The 16,856-nt window shown below is 36.7% G+C and overlaps 2 protein-coding genes across 2 annotated transcripts; both read left to right on the top strand.

Moving 5' to 3' along the window:
- The first annotated feature begins 72 nt into the window (after positions 1–72).
- Positions 73–4,480, top strand: srm (spermidine synthase). Its single transcript, XM_043224309.1, has 8 exons — positions 73–215; positions 909–1,029; positions 1,126–1,218; positions 2,019–2,172; positions 2,295–2,378; positions 2,471–2,616; positions 3,133–3,255; positions 3,334–4,480. Exons 1-8 carry the CDS (start codon positions 85–87, stop codon positions 3,349–3,351), a joined length of 870 nt encoding a protein of 289 aa, XP_043080244.1. The 5' UTR covers positions 73–84; the 3' UTR covers positions 3,352–4,480.
- Positions 4,481–7,257: 2,777 nt separating this feature from the next.
- On the top strand, positions 7,258–9,055 carry LOC122328557 (somatostatin-1B). The gene is made up of 2 exons (XM_043224310.1): positions 7,258–8,119; positions 8,320–9,055. The coding sequence occupies exons 1-2, from the start codon at positions 8,018–8,020 to the stop codon at positions 8,551–8,553; spliced, it is 336 nt and encodes a 111-aa protein (XP_043080245.1). The 5' UTR covers positions 7,258–8,017; the 3' UTR covers positions 8,554–9,055.
- Positions 9,056–16,856: the final 7,801 nt, after the last annotated feature.

A 16,856-nucleotide genomic window follows, 5' to 3' on the forward strand; every position in this document is an offset into this window, starting at 1 on the left:
TCAAGATCCCCAGTAACTCCTTGCAGTGGACTGGTGTGTTCAGACTACTACAGCCCACCGCTGCTTACATTTAAATCCCCGGCAATGGACAACATTAAAGACGGGTGGTTCACCGAAACGTGCACATTATGGCCCGGCCAAGCGATGAGTCTTCAAGTAGAGGAGGTGTTGTATCATAAAAAATCGAAGTTCCAGGATGTGATGGTTTTTAAAAGGTGAGTCGTGGTGCAAAGTGGCTTAAATTAGCGCTTTCGCTAACTTGCCGTGTTTTCTGGCAGCGCGTGAGTAAAGCCGTGGCTCAGAACTGATGGAGAGTGCTGTGATTTCCTCACTTTTATAAAAGATGTCCACTCAGAAGGCACGTTGGCTTATTGGTGTCTTGCTGTGTGGGTGGCTGCGGCTAGAATGCTAACTGCATCGCCTGCTGTAGGTCTGGCGTGGCACTGAACTGTGAGATCGCATTGATTTTGCACTAGCCGTTTATGTTACACGTAAAACATTTATACTGCAGCGATTCCGACGCGTCAAAACATAAAAAATGGAAATAATAATTCTGCGGTGCGTTAGAAAATGAAAAGAACATTTGACCTGTCCGAGGCGTTATCGGCTATTTTAACACCCGTCAGTGCTTTATTGCTACTAGAGCCTTTAATACAGTTGGAAAGGTAAGTGTAGAGTTGCAATCATTGACTATTCTCTGAAATTCAATCAAATGAAGTATGTGCACATGTAGGTGTTGCCCAACAGGATATGCAATGAGAGGTCAGAGGTGTCAGCTGTCATCTCAATCACATGTTCATAGTTGCAATGCCTAGTCCACCCTTAAGAATGCTTTAAGTGGATCTTTGCTTCTTTTAAACTTGTTTTTCTTACATTTTTGTTGATCATTATCGCTTCTCTTTTTGCAGTAAAACTTACGGAAATGTGCTGGTTTTGGATGGAGTCATCCAATGCACAGAGCGAGATGAATTTTCTTATCAAGAAATGATTGCCAACCTACCTCTCTGCTGCCACCCTTGCCCAAAGAAGGTATGCTGTTTCGTTTTTGTCCATCATATGAATATGATTTGGTGGAATCTGACAGTGTTTAGGTGTTGAGTTGTATGACCCCGTTCCTTTCGTCAGGTTCTCATCATTGGTGGAGGAGATGGAGGGGTCCTGAGGGAGGTGGTCAAACATCCACTGGTTGAGTCTGTCGTTCAGTGTGAAATTGATGAGGTTTGTATCCAGTGTATGCTTTTTCTCAAAAGATTTTGGTAATAAGTTAATACCTCAATGAGGATTAAATTAATCACAAATTGCACTAAAGACATTTGTAATTAATGTTTAAAAACACTTTTTTTAAATTTAAGTATAATTTATGTAAATAGAATTAAACTTTTAAACAGGAAACATTTTTTAAATTGTAGTAAGCTCACAATATTGTTGTTTTTACTGCAAAAGCAGCCTTAGTGAGCAAAAGAGACCTCTTCCACAAACATTAAAGTGTCTTACTGACCCCAGACTTCATGTGGTTTATTAAAGAATCACGTGACACTGAAGACTGGGGTAATGGCTGCTGGAAATTCAGCTTTACCATCACAGGAATTAATTACATATTAAAATAGAAAACTCAAAAAATAATGTTGATGTTATTTAATATTACCGTTTTGCTTTTCTTTTTAATATCAAATCATTTAATAATTTAAGTATAAGAGGTTTCTAAACATTAATAAATCTTGCTTCAAAGAATGTAGAGAATAGTTTACCATCTACCTCTCTCTTTTTTTTTTTAAAACCTTCCTAAGACTCATTTGTTTTCTCTGTCGGTTCTATGCTGTCTTTTTGTTTTTAATTCATGCATTTAAATGATGCCTTTTTTTTTTTTTTTTTTTTTTAAACATTTGTTAAAAACATGTATGAAGGTATCAGAAACTCGCTCTGGAAATGGATTTTGTTGCATATCTAAAGGTTTTGACATTTTCTTCAAATTTCGTGCTTTAACATGCTGATTAATTTCATGGATTGTTTTCCCACAGGATGTAATAAATGTCTCCAAGAAGTACCTCCCTGGAATGGCAAAAGGCTTCTTCAGCCCCAAACTCACTCTGCATGTAGGTGATGGCTTTGAATTTATGAAAAAGAACCAGGATGCCTTTGATGTCATCATCACAGACTCCTCAGACCCTGTCGGTATGCAGCCCAATGTGTGGCGTTGAAGTTTCTTCTTTGCATTGGTAAATAATGATGTAGCCGATGACTCCAGACAAAACATGGTGTTCATTTCAGACTGATCTCATTTCACCCTGTCACAGGTCCGGCTGAAAGCCTGTTCAAAGAGTCTTACTATCAGCTCATGAAAACGGCACTTTGTGATGGAGGAATTCTCTGTTGTCAAGGTTGATATAACCACAAATCTACAAAAAAAACCTCAAATGAAAAATCTTAAAGATGTGCGTTTAACAAGTTTTTTTTGTTTGTAATTTCACAGGAGAGTGTCAGTGGTTGCATTTAGAGCTAATCAAAGAAATGCAGACTTTTTGTAAGACCCTCTTTCCTGTAGTAGACTATGCATACTGCACCATTCCAACATATCCAAGTGGACAAATCGGCTTCATGCTTTGCAGTAAAAATACGGTATGGTTTTACTTATTAGCATTCAATTACTCTGCTTTAGTTTGAACGATTCCCTTTTATAGCTTTTTGTACGCTTCGTTACGCTTGCTGTTCATACACTACGCTTAGTTTTTTTTTTTTGGTTTTTTTCCTGCAAGGATGCCAAATTGATCAGTCAAGTCATTTGTAACATTACAAAAGATTACAAAACATTACATTTTTTAAGCAAATTCTGCTCTTCTGAATATTGCCTTCTTCAAATAATCTTTAAATTATCACAGTTTCTTCAAAAATATTAAGCAGAACCACTGGTTTCAACACTGATAGTTTTTCATGAGCAGCAGATCAGCTAAGATTTCTAAGATTGACTGTAATAATAGCTGCTTCAAATCCAGTTTTGCCATCACATAATTTCTCAATGTCATTACTGTATTTTTGGTCCATTAAATGCTGCCTTGGTTAGTATGAGAAATGCATTTAATAAATATTGCTAGTTCTTAGAATGTTACCATCAGTAAATTAATTTGTTTATTGCAGAAAACTAATTTCCGTGAGCCACTACGAGAACTACCCAGAGATGAGATTGAGAGCATGAAACTCAAATACTACAATCCTGAAATCCACCGTGCGGCATTCATCCTCCCAGAATTTGCCAGAAAGGTGAGGCACGTCCTATTGTTTTGTATTTTATGTCAATATTCAATTTGCATTTCTAAGGTAAATGAACTGTTCACACAGGTACTAAGCGAAGCGTAAGCGGCTTCATGGCTGCCATCTTGTCAACACGCTGCCTTCTGTGAAAGCAGAACAAACCCTCAGCTGCAGAAGCTCCTACACTGCATCCCTCTCCCGCTTTCAGTTAGTCAATGGACTGCTAATGGACAAGTGCAAATGCCTTTCTGGGGAAATTCTTTTTGTCTGTCCAGTTTCATCAGTACGTCGGTCTTATTTGTTTTTTTTTAATTTCCTTTTACAACTCCGCTCTCCCCGTCAAACCTTTAGAAATGTACAAACAGACAATCATGCATGTTCTGTGACCGATTCCAGTCTTTCTCTTACTCGTGTTGAGTATGAAAAAAGAGTGCAATGTTCCGCTACAAACTGTCCTGTTTTCTGTTAATTAAATAAGCATGCAGGTATTTTAAATGAACTGCATATCTTCTCTGTAACCCTTCAGGTCAGTAACAATTATACATTTTGTCAATATGCTCTATTAAGGTTTCATGTTATGGGTCACGTGTTCAACAGTACGCTACTGTTAAACTTAAAATAATATTTAGTATAATTTAAAACTATTATCTAAAGTCTGTACAGAAGATTCTTTATCTAACTAGCAAAACTGGAAACTATTTTCTGCAGTTATCTAACAAATAAATGGTTTGTTTTCCTTCTTAGCCTGTAAAGGTGGCATATGGGCTCTGTGGGTGACTTGTGCTCTGGCTCTCCTGAACAAGTCTGATTACATGATGTGATTTTGTTAGTTTTTTTCTTTTTTTTTGTAGAGGAAATAGTGTTTGATATGCAGCCTTTTTGAGTGATATGCTATGGTGTATTGCAAATGTATTCTTATGGTCAGTGGATTCTGTATGATGGAACGATTTTTGCTGTGTCTTTTAACATTAGCATTACTGGAAGTCTCAGACACTGAGACGCTGTCTTAATATTGAATATAATCGTGGAGGTATACTCGGATAAAATAACAGCATTCGATGGATAGATGAAGCGCTTTTAAGGGTAGTCGAATAGGACAAACTATTTTGTACTCTTGTCAAGTTTAACAATATGGAAGAGGGTTTATTTGTCCTTTTACCATTTAATGTTTATGATGTAAATTTAATTTTGCCAATTTCATAAATTGTTTTGAAATAAAACTTATGTAACCACAGTTTGTTAATTTTCTAAACAATTGGCGACGTGTAATGAAATGTTTGGCGGTGAAGTGCAGTTCTCTTCACTAGATGGCACCATTGTTGCTAAGATCGGCCTGCAAAGATTTTGGCGCCATTTGACTGCAATGATATATGGGATATGTTTCCGAAGAGTATCAGGAGTCACTTTGCTGGTAAATATGTGTGTTGTCAACAGTGCTTTTTATGTTTAGTGTGTTGTAAATGTAGCGAAAATGTCCCTTTCGATGTTCACATCGACATTTTGTAGACCTAAAATGTTTTGAGACTTCACCTGTTATATTCGCCTTTTATTCAAAACGAGTGTAAAATGTCGGCTTTACGTACTTTAAAGAAGTTGAAATACTTTCCATTACAGTGTTCTTTAAGTATTACTCAGTAATACCACAAAACTATGTTTTTCTGTATGTCTTGGCAGACTTTTATTATGCGTTTGGACTAGCTTCAGCATTAGTGTTTGCCTATAACTTAATAATGTGCATGTAGCGGTGTCAGTTTAGTATCGTTGAGATAATATAGTTTTAATTAGTTTTGAGTTAGGATTTTTTTTTTTTTTTAATTTTAAATTTGTAAGGATTTTGTACATTTTATTAGATTGTTTTAATGTCTAAAAATATTTGAATACCTACATATATATTTTTTATAGTCATTCTACTTTAGTTTTTATAATATCTAATTAATTACTTTTTAAAAATGTAATTAAATGATACATATTAGTCACATAATTTAATAATTCTACCATATTCCTCTTTTTCGTTCTTTACAGGTACCTTTCCAAAATAACACGCCTGACATGAAGGTAAATATGTTTTATTTTTGACTGATTTGATTTTACAGTTAAGTAATTTACATATTTATGATTGAAATAATGATTAGCTTTCCATTAAACTCGCAAGCCCCCTGCAGCTGATCAAACCACTGGTGAATAGAATATATTTACCTTCCCATCTATACAGTACAATATTATCCTATTTAAATCAATGTATTCCAAAACTTAAATGTGTAATATAATGCCTTAATTTACTAATTGCTTATATTAAAATTTGGAATCAGTAATGGATTGCAATTTGTAAGTAATCTACCCTGCTCTTCATACATATGTGTGTGTGTGTGTGTGTTTTCAGTTAATGTTATTTTATTTCAAGTAGCAAAATCTCTTTAACTATAGTAACCCTGATATGAAGTCATCAAATCTCCTGCTGAGACAACAGGAGAATGTGGATTGGCATTTTACTCTGACGCCAGATATGTTTGAAGTCAGTTTGGAAGTGAACGTTAGATGTGTTTGGCACTGGTCAATTGGCATGAATTCTTCAAACGCACTTTATCACGATTCGGCTGGGGGCAGCTCATCTCAACGCTGCGTTAATCTCTGCAGAGCCCGGGGCCCTGAAGTCTGTGCGTATCTGTCTGCTGTGAAAAATGTGCTAAAGCTCGAGTATTAGGGCTCCTAGCTACGTGAACTTAGTCGGGGTGTGTGTATGCATATCCAAAGAGGTGTGTGGGTGCCGGGAAAAGCTGACCGGAATGAGAACATGACAGGAGCCCATGACCAAGACGTGTTTTATTTTCACTGCCCAACTGGTCTGGTAGGCTACCATTTCTCATTCTGGTTTAATTAAATACGTGGCGTGTAAACGTAGACCGCTTGTGCACACCGCACAGCACTTTGAGTGCAGCGTTATCTGCACAGAAGAGCATTTAAAACACAGAAAGCCGTCATTATATTAAAATGGAAATTTTAGCTTGAAGGAATTTTGCAGTTTTAATTGTACATGATTTATCAGTACACAACTTCTCTCTGATGAAATGTGCACTGGCGAGAGGGTGGGACGATTATCTCTTTAGCAACCTGTCATTCACACAATGATTGTAGCAGTTAGCAAATGAAAATGCTTAATTCCTGACAGGGAAATCAAGGCCCGCCCTACTTTGCTGACTTTAGCAATCAATTTATTATGCTATTCCTCTTATTCTCATGTTCTAAGGTTCCAGTTCGAGTAATATACCAGGTGCAGCTGATTTTAAATAATTACTGGTTAAAATTGATAATCGCTTGATAAAAATACATGGGGCCAATTTTAGGGGATTTAAAGGCAGAGATGTATATTTTGTATGTGTATTTTATAAATATGTATAGTTCATAAAAACATTTATATTAATTCCACTGTTAAAACTTTTATTAACTTATGTATTATTTGAGCCCTAAAGCTGTTTAAATAATAATTTTACAGTCATTTTAGGTGGCATGTTGTGATAATATTGTCAAATTAGATATAACTTAGATATAACTACACACACAAATGGCCAGTAAGTGCTTTTATCACTCTTAAATTATATTAATGCTCATATTATTTATATGATGTGGTTAAACTATTGAAATAGTATTTTATGGATTGCCCTCTGAATGGTTACTTCTATTGTGTCTCACTGATTGAACCCAGATTTTAGCTTTTTTTTTTTTTTTTTTTAAAGAAAAACAAGTTAATTTTAATCACATTTAGAATTATCTCAAATGCTTCTATGTGTTGTTATGAGTCTGCAATGGGCAGTAACGCCAGTTACAGACTAATGAAGACAAATCTATACCTTGAGACCATTTTTTCATGGAAACAAACTCTTATATTACATTAGCTTTTTCCTATTAGATTTGCCGCTGTTGTATTGACTCAACCATAATCTCGTTTGCTTTTTGTGCTAATGTTTGTCTCGCTTGATATTCTTCCATGCGAAAAATCTCCAGTTAAATTTCCACAAAAGGCTTAATTCTTGTTATTCAGCCTCTTTTCATGTATGGATCAAAAGCATCTTCTTTCTCCATAAAGACAGTTTTGTCAGCTGTTCCAGGTGCCAGACGGTTCGATGGCAGTCTGAAGGAGAAGGAGGAGGAGTTGTGCTCAATTACACGTTGGAATGAGAGCAGATTGCCACTGTACACAACAAAACGGGTTAGTTTGATTTCCTTGTATTGATATCACAATGCAGCTCTGAGTGAGAACGGCGCGTAATTACAGCATACGCCTGACCGCCGTACTTCCTAAAACATGATTCGCTGCCTGCGTGTCTTTGGCTCTACAGAAATGTAAATCATAATTAGCATAAACAATGAGCGGCCCACAGAACTTTTCAGAATCGAGCATCGGTAGCTCCGTCATCATCGGTGTTTTTTTTTTCCTCGCATCCGTTTTAACTGAAATCACGACCATTTTTAGAGCTATGACGTGAGCGTCGTGGCGCAGTCCTCCCCACCGACACAGCGTCTGGTTTGTTGGGGGGTTAACTACTCAATGCTTTTGTTAGTTCCTAAGCCACCCACTCCCCCACCCTCTCCCCTCCATCCTCCAACCGCTGCGTCAGTAGGGGACTGGAACGAGAGGTATATAAGGACCCCGGCACCTGAAGCTTTCAAAAACCAAGATCTTTACTCTGCACCAGGAGCTACAAGGACTTCGAAGTTCCCGCTTCGTTTCTCTCATCGACCTTTCTGCGCACTTTAACTTCAGCTGTTTGTCAGTATGCAGCTTTTGTCCAGCCTAGTGTCTCTTTTGCTGGTGCTGTATAGTGTCAGAGCAGCAGCTGTGCTTCCAGTGGAGGAGAGGAACCCGGCACAAAGTAGGGTAAGTGGCTGTAAATGTACTTCCAGTTGTAGCTTTTATAGATTTAGCAAGCAGGTGTTTGTGTTTTAGACACATGTTGATGTTTAGCATCTGAAAGAGACCGTTCCGGGTTCATTTAAGTGTAGCAGCCGTATTATTACGAATAGTTGAAGCCTTTGAAATCTTGCATTCTAATTCATGTCCAGTTGCTTTCTTTTCAGGAGCTGAGCAAAGAGCGCAAGGAGCTGATCCTGAAGCTGATCTCTGGGCTGTTGGACGGAGCAGACAACAGCGTGCTGGCTGGGGAGATAGCGCCTGTCCCCTTGGATGTGGAGGAGCCCCTGGAGTCCCGGCTGGAAGAACGGGCCGTCTACAACCGGTTATCACAGCTGCCACAGCGTGACCGCAAAGCCCCCTGCAAAAACTTCTTCTGGAAGACCTTCACATCGTGTTAACGGCGCCAGTCCTGCAACGATGCCGCGATCCTACCTGATACCTGACATGAACTGTGTAGACCTCCACTGTACATACCATCTCCAGTGTCTGAAGAAAGGTCTCCGTGGACTTACTCTGACACAGTCTGTTTGTTAAAGACATTGATGATATTTATTTATTTATTTATTTATTTATTTATTGATCGATTAAGCTATTTATGGACCTTTGTTGTTTTTCAGCATTAAAAAAAAGAATAAAGCATGGTTAAGAGAGTTGCTTTTTTGATATAAATATCTCATTTACTGTGGACAAGCATCAAATTAATGTTAAACTGATTGATGAATAAATACATAATTGATTACAGAGCCACATGCATTACGGATGATGTAATAGTGAAACATATAAAAATTTTCCCTAAAGTTCAATCACGTGTTGGCTGTATGTTACAAGCTCATATGAATGGTATTTTTTTCAAAAGCTGTTGTTGTTTGACTCTTAATACACCAGATTAATTGATTGACACATTGTGTGGTGGTAATTTTCCTTGTCAGTGAATTATATGTAATTGGAGTTGATGAGAGGGAGGGGTCATTATTCTAAACTAAACCCTTGTCTAATAATTATTTGCTGATAAATTCAAAGCATTACTCTCATATTTATTTCAGTTTGCCCTGTTGTTCAACAAATTGAGGCACATGGGAAGGGGAGAAAAGACTAGTGTTTAGAGGCCGTATTTTTAACGCTCCATTTCTTCAAATACATCATGTATTAGCCCGTCTTGGTGGCACTTGTATTGGCGCTGCCAAAGACAAGCTAGCTTTAACAGAAACCATGCAAAAGCAAGTTAAATTGAGTATTTAGATGTAAACACATGCAGTATTCAGTATGTCCTTCAAATGTAGGCATATAGATTGTTATGCAAATGGTGTCTGCGTAAGTACAGAGTGACTTGCGTCAGTGCTTCTTTACGTGCTTTTGTACGTGAAACTAGTTCACATAAGTATATATATATATATATATATATATATATATATATAATGAAAAACAATGAATACATGACATAATATAATGGGAAAATGTGTAGGAGCTGTGGTCTATTTATTATCACATGTACCTGATTTCCTATCACTCCGCTATTGTCATGTCCAAAAGATAGTTGTAGGTGTGTGTGTGTGTGTGAACATCGTATACATAACCACTCAATGTTAAGTTTGAAACCTTAGTGAAGTCAAAATGTAGAGAGGGGAAAAAAGAAAGATTTTTGTTAGGTTAAAACTATGTCTGTTTTTAGCCTTAAAGTTAAAAGTATGAATGGCTACACGTAAAGAAGATAAATACCACAAGGTGTGCCAGGAAAAAAAGCTTTTTTCACTACAGGCCAATCCAAGAAATGTACTTGTTTATGTAATGACTGTGATAAATGTGTGTGTGTGTGTGTGTGTGTGTGTGATACTTTACCAGCTGATATCACTTTCTAAATTGAAAGAGAAAATGATATCTGCAGTAGACATTTGAAGCTCTAGTGCTGGGGTCACTCTGACCTCAATATTCTTCAATTCTTCAATGAGTTCAAAGGTTGAATCCAGATAAGACAACATCTTCAGTGTTTCACAGAGTAGTCTGTCTGACCTTTTCTCAATACACTGATGACAGATACTTAGAAATATCTAAATAGACATCAGTAGTAATCCTGACAACAGAATCCAGAAAAAAAAGTATTTTTTTCCTGGCATTACATTATTTAGAGCTAAAGAAATTTGAAAAATAACATTTTTGAAAAAGTATGTTTTATGTCCTCTGTAGAAGACACTAGAGCTATTTTTCTAAAACAAAAAACCAATGTGTTTTTTTTTTTTTTTAAATCACCATTCTGTTTTTTAGGTTTCAGGATGTTTTATGCCAAACTTTGCTTAAGGCTGATTCTCACCTATGTTATAAAATATTTAACAAAACGTTTTGATATACTGTTTCGTTTTATGCAATATGTGTGTACAAATTTCCCTATACTAGTTTCCCATTAAACACAATTGTATCTTTACATAATTAATGTACTGTTAGGACATCATGTTGAAAAAATGTCCATAGTGAGAGTAACAATTAGCCAGATTTTCATAATAATATCTAATATTTCCATAAAAATATTGATATAATTTATTTTCCTATTCATTTGTTATGTCTCCCAAAAATGCACAATAAACATGCTTTTAGTCCTGGTGTCCTCTACAGGTATAAAATCACCTGTACTTCAAACTGTGACGGGAGCCATCAGCTGTTTGAATTTAATGAAGAAATGTATTGAATCGCATGTGGTTCGCACTGAGATCAATAATGCTTTTCAACCGTGACAGTGATAATGCGATATGTTATTAAACTAAGTCTCTGGCATGGCATTCATATATCTGTTCAGTTTGCTTAAAGTCAGATGGGGCCAAATTTAATTGCTAACAGAACAATAAGCATGCTGGTCTGGCTTAGTACAGCATGGGACCACCTAATCAGTGGAATGAAGACACAACAAACATCAATGCACACGAGGAAATCAATGCAATATCATTTTGGTTATTCCACAAGACGACAAACAACTGACGGCACATTTTCTATTACAGTTTAATCCATCTTTTTGTTCTTTCTGTCTTTTTTTTGGCCTGTTGATTGATGGACCGATTCAGATAGATGACTCTAGGATGTGTTTTATTTGCATGATGATTTGTGGGAAGCGAAAGAAAAACTGTCCATTATACAAGTGCCCTGAGCTACAATGAGAGCATTGTGAGGGGACATCAAAGCTGCTGCTGGTAAGCAAAGCATTTTGATTGCTTTGCCTTTGATCTGAAGGCATGCTCCCACCTGAACGTGAATTTGAAATTCATATGTAATGTTTTATATTTATCTTTGTAAAATAGAAATACACTGCATACTTCTAGTAAGTATGAAAATACTACGCTTTTTTATTTTTGAAAGCACTTTTTTGTAGGTTATTATCTATTTATTGACATTAATTATTTGAGATACTGACTCAGATATTAGTCAGTTATGATTCATTATTTATTTATTTTTGTGCCTTTATTATGACACAACAGTGAAGACCAGACATATAGTACCCACTATAGGTACCAACTATAATTTATGATTCATAAATGTGTCTTAATAGTAAACTCACCAAATCACTAAAGTCATCCAGTTTCAATCATACACATTATAATTGATTAATTTATTGTTATTTACATTGTCATTTTCTCATATAATTTCTAAAACCAATTTAACTTAGAAGCAAAACTGCAAAAAAGTTTAGTTGTAATTAAGAAAGTGCAAGAAATAATTTATAATATAATTTCAAAAAGTCTTATATCTTACAGTTTTTGCTTATCAAGTAAAGCATCTTGAATGAGACTTTTTTTTTTTAGATATAGCTTCAAAGGCTATATTTTTTTAGTGCTTGACCCGATTTATTCAATGAAACTTTGTACATTCAACACTGGTTACCTTAAAGAGCTATTTGTACCCATGACTTAACCCATGAAATGAGTTTTGTTGGTATGAACAGGTTGGTTAAGTAATGTTAAATAATATTTTTGTCTTGAATAAAATCAGTTAATTTACATGTAGCAATTTTTCCTTTGGGACTGAACCCATAACCTTCACATTGCCTTCACCTTGCATCACCAGCTGAGCTGCAGGTACATTAGTTATTGCTAAACAATAACTGAGCAGTTTGTAATGCCACCTTCATATGCATTCCTAATTTAACATTATTATATCTTACAGTTAAAGGGTGTCTATGAAAGGAGCTGCCACAGGTAACGTGAGACTATGAAAATTCGCACCTCAATTTCGAAGCCTTCTCCTGCAAGCTAATGTAAAAGGCTGTGACACAAGCTGCTCATTTATTATGGTGCAAATGTTCTGTTCAATTACAATAACACTGTCTGAGTGAAAGGAATCCATGTGAATTGTAAACTGATAGCAACAGGCATTCAAATGACACACAAGTACATTTTTAAATTATTGGCAGTTTGCCTTGTTTATCCAGCAAATCTAATATGATTATAGACAAACGGACTAAGGCCTCAATCAAAATGTCTTGTTTCTTTTCTCTTGATAGACTTTCCTTTATCCGCAGGCGAGTGGTGAGTAATGTTTCAGTGCTACATAAATGCCATTATGTTCCATGTTAGATCTTTGTCACATGGTCAGAGGGCATCGGAGAGCACTCTCACTTCATTAGTTCTGCGTTGTCTGTGTCTTTGCTTTTACCTGTTGCCACCAGCGATGTTTTCTATCGCCATCAATAATTCTTGATTTGGTTCCTTGGTGACATTTGAAGGCAGGATCCTGAACAGACGCAGACATACCATGGGTGACTCACTTAGACATTTGAGAACAAAGGAGGAACACGGCGGAACTTGAATGCCATTTGTGGAAGAAAAAATATTGCCACTGGTGATCAAAAATCTATATTTGGAGTTTCTGAATTGTTCCAGTCATTGTTCTTTGAGTTATTTGCTCTTCATTGTGGTGTAGTTGGCTCAGCAATTGCCCTCAGGTGCAGGTCACATTTGCTCATGTTGAACAATGTGTTATTGTTTTAGCATGCTCTCTTCGCCTTTCAGACGAGCAAAAAACAGCTCATCAGAACAGTGGGAAGTTGATGGCATTAGAAAGTCATTTTAGCATTATATGTAACTTCATAATAGAGTTGGCTGTATATTTTATGTGCAGTTAAATTATCAGACAATTAATAAGTGTCTTCATTAAATGAATTAATTTAGACTACAGGCTACCACTAGTATCTCGTGAAGTGAAAAGCTACGTGTTTTGGCCAAAAATATGACTCGGTAATCCATAATAACACTCCCTCCACTGAAACAAATAGGTCCAAATAGCGATATTAAAAACCGTAGACTCATATTTTAGCCAGAAGCAACAGTTTAAAATTGAAAACATATTAATGATGGGTTTTCATTTCACAAGACATTAATTGATCGACTGGTTTTGTGTGAATTTGTGGATTATGGTGATGTTTTATCAGATGTTTGTACTTTTTGGGCTGTTTGAGTGACGGCATCCATTCGCTGCTGAGGATCCATTGGTGAACAAGTGGTGTGAAGGTGAATTTCACCAAATCTTTGAAGAAAGAAACACATCTTGGTTGACCTGAGGTGAGTAAATTGCCAATAAATTTAACTTTTGAAAGAACTAATACTTTTATATCATATTACCTATAACAAAAAAAGGTCTGTCCATTTTCTGTTTGTAGTGGTGTATAAAGCACAGCACACACAGAAGTCAGACAGATTTCCGCTGGTCATCATGGAAAATTTGCATGACTAAAGGTTAGAAATGTTCTTTTTTTTCATCTCCATCAAAATGAAAATGCAGAAAATCAAACCTGATTTGAATTTGATGGACAGAAGTTTTAGAGGCAATGTGTAAGCGTGATTCGCACAACATGAGGTAATGTTCATTCTTAATGTGAAAATTTTGCAGTGACCTTAACTTGAACTTGTTTGCTTTCATACAAACTTCAAGATGACATGGATTAACATGACTGGATTTCAAATGCGAAATTTCAACAAGCAATGGTGATTGCACCTTTCAGCAATTTTTTACAAATGAAATCCAGTCATTCCAATAGTAATCCACACAAATGTGAATTTCACATGAAGGCGAAAGATTTTACATGCAGAATGTGTTCAGGTTGGTGATACAAATATGCTGCATTTACCAACAGAAAACCGATTGCTTAAAAGTAACTTTGAGCTGTGCTTCATTCATACAGCTACACATTTGACAATAAATAACTGACCTTTTAGTGCTTCTAGATAGTGTTTATAGATTTATTTTCATGCCGCTTGTGATCTCAGATTCTTTTACAAATGCAGCTGGCACCATTTTGCATCAAGTTATTGATTGTAGCTATTGTCTTATTGCTTGAGTTTGAGTTGAGTTAGTCTTCAAATGTACCATTTTTATCTGAAAGCAGTAGTTTGAATTTACTCACCTTCAAAGGTGGCTAATGGGTTGAAGCCAAATAACTGTTTCAATGCAGCTTCAAAGGGCGGAACACAGTCCCAGCTGAGAAAAAAAGGGTTTTATCTACTTTATCTAAAAATACTTAGACTTATTACTTTTTAATCACAAATGCTTGGCTGGAGTTCATTATATGGAGAAAAAAGTGTTTCTTCAAAAAATAAAGAAAGACATGACATATGATTTTGGATAGCATGGGGTGAGAAAATGACCAACAATTAATGAACTAATCCTTTAAAAATAATTTAAAGATTTAAAAAAGAATCTAGATTATGAAAATTAAAAACAAAACATAAGGTGAGTATTCATATTAGTCAACCAACAGTCCCATTAAATATTAAAATATAGAGCAAAAGTGTGCCTTGCATTTTCATGCTCAGCCTGAATTATTCCATCAGATTGAAAGGTCTGAAGGGAGTGAGAATTAAACGGTAATTGCCTTCTCATAAACACAAATGATGAAACAAGCCACAGAATCAACACCTTCAATATCTTAAAAAGCAGGTTGAGTTGAAGGGGCACAGAATAGGTTGCACAGAAGACTAGATTTGAAGTTTTTTACATTTCATGCTTAACAGTCACTAATGACGCCTGATGTGTTTGTGTGCTGTGACTGCATTGCTAGTCAGCACGGCTAAAAGCATATCATTATCCCTCTCAGTGCACCCTACACCGCAGCGAGAGCTGAGAAAATTAGATGTCACAGACATGAAGAAGGGATGCAGGATGCCCGTAACCATAGAGACCCTGCCCATCACAGAGGGGGCCAGTTCAGGGGGAGGGACAGAGTCCTCGTAAGGGGTTTATAAGGGGACAGAGGACACGATCTTGCCTTTTTCGATGCCATTTACACTGAGTGCTGGTGAGAATAAAAGAAAAAAAATCTGGTATCAGGTTCAGCATTAGCTGCCCACAGTTTATTTTCTTAGAGTATTTGAAAGACATACATATTAATATGCTTCACATCCAAATATCTAGTTATTATTTTATCTGGATCCTAAAACCCCAATGGACTTAGGTTAAAAATATTTTTCCCTTTCTATTGATCAATTGGATGTTGTGTCAGGGTATGACACTGGGGTCCCTATACTAAACGCCACAACTGCAAAACTGCATCACGGGTCCATGGGAGCACAGATGTTGACAAGCCAGCTGGTCATCTTTTGAGACCTGTAAACCGTAACCAGAAACACCAACATGATGCTTGTGATGAACACACAATTCCACCCATGTAGCTCTTTTAGATAAATTGCTCTTTTAGAGATTGATGTTGAAGCACCCAGGGGTACTCTGACAAAACTTACCTGTGATGAGTAGGGAGAGAGCGCTGACCTTAGACCCAGCGATGAGTATTCGTGAGGAGAATGATCGCAACTTCTCCGTGAGAGACACCGCATTCAGCTCTGAAAATCAGAACATGTGAGCAGATGTTACGCTGGATCATTTAAAAGTCTGCACACCAAATTTCATTGGCCTTTTTCAAAGATGTCATGGGTGTTTGGGCTCCCAAGAGTGACGCCTAGTGTTGTGCGCTCCACTCGACATCGAAGCAAATTCCGCAAAGTGAACGTCTTTGTATTATAAACCACAATACTTGGAAAAAAACCCACCAGTTTTTAAATGACATTTCTATGTGAAATTATTAGCAGAGTAAAATGGAGCTCAATAATTAGCCGATCATCTGTGTATTTACTGTTCAGTGGTGCAGTGCACCCAACATCAGTGTGCTATTGTCTTTGAGAGGACATCTGGTGTCCAAAATCTGGATAATTATTTTGATGATAATTTGAAAACAACAGCCTGTTTGATAGCCTCAAATCTGTTGGCATGTTTTTGCAAACCGTGCTGTTTGCTGCTTCAGAATTAGCATAATTACTCTTTGACGAAGTGTGTTTATCAGGGGACCGGATCCAGATTCACGCTGGCCTCAGCATTAAGGGAAATGAAAGTAAAGCAGTGTTTGCTAAAAGCTCTCCTTTGACATTGTGCTCGTGTAAGTCAGTATCACAGATAGTCTGCTAACAAGCAGAGTGGTTGTTGTAGCAGCAGCTCATTAGCTGTGCAATGACTCTGTCATATTCTGACTTAGTTTCTCATGCTCTGTGCTGTGCTGTAATTACCGAGAATGGACTGTGGAAAGAGGGAAGGCCACTAAACACAATATTGACCGTCTTGTTTAAGCTCAGAATTGACCTGTGAGATGTGTGCTTTAAATATCTCAATCACAGATGGGCCACTTGTGGAGCAGAACAAGCAACGGTCCACCTTTAGGGAGCTGTAATAGATTTGTTGC

The sequence above is a fragment of the Puntigrus tetrazona genome, chromosome 23 (assembly GCF_018831695.1).
Source record: "Puntigrus tetrazona isolate hp1 chromosome 23, ASM1883169v1, whole genome shotgun sequence".
NCBI lineage: Eukaryota > Metazoa > Chordata > Actinopteri > Cypriniformes > Cyprinidae > Puntigrus > Puntigrus tetrazona.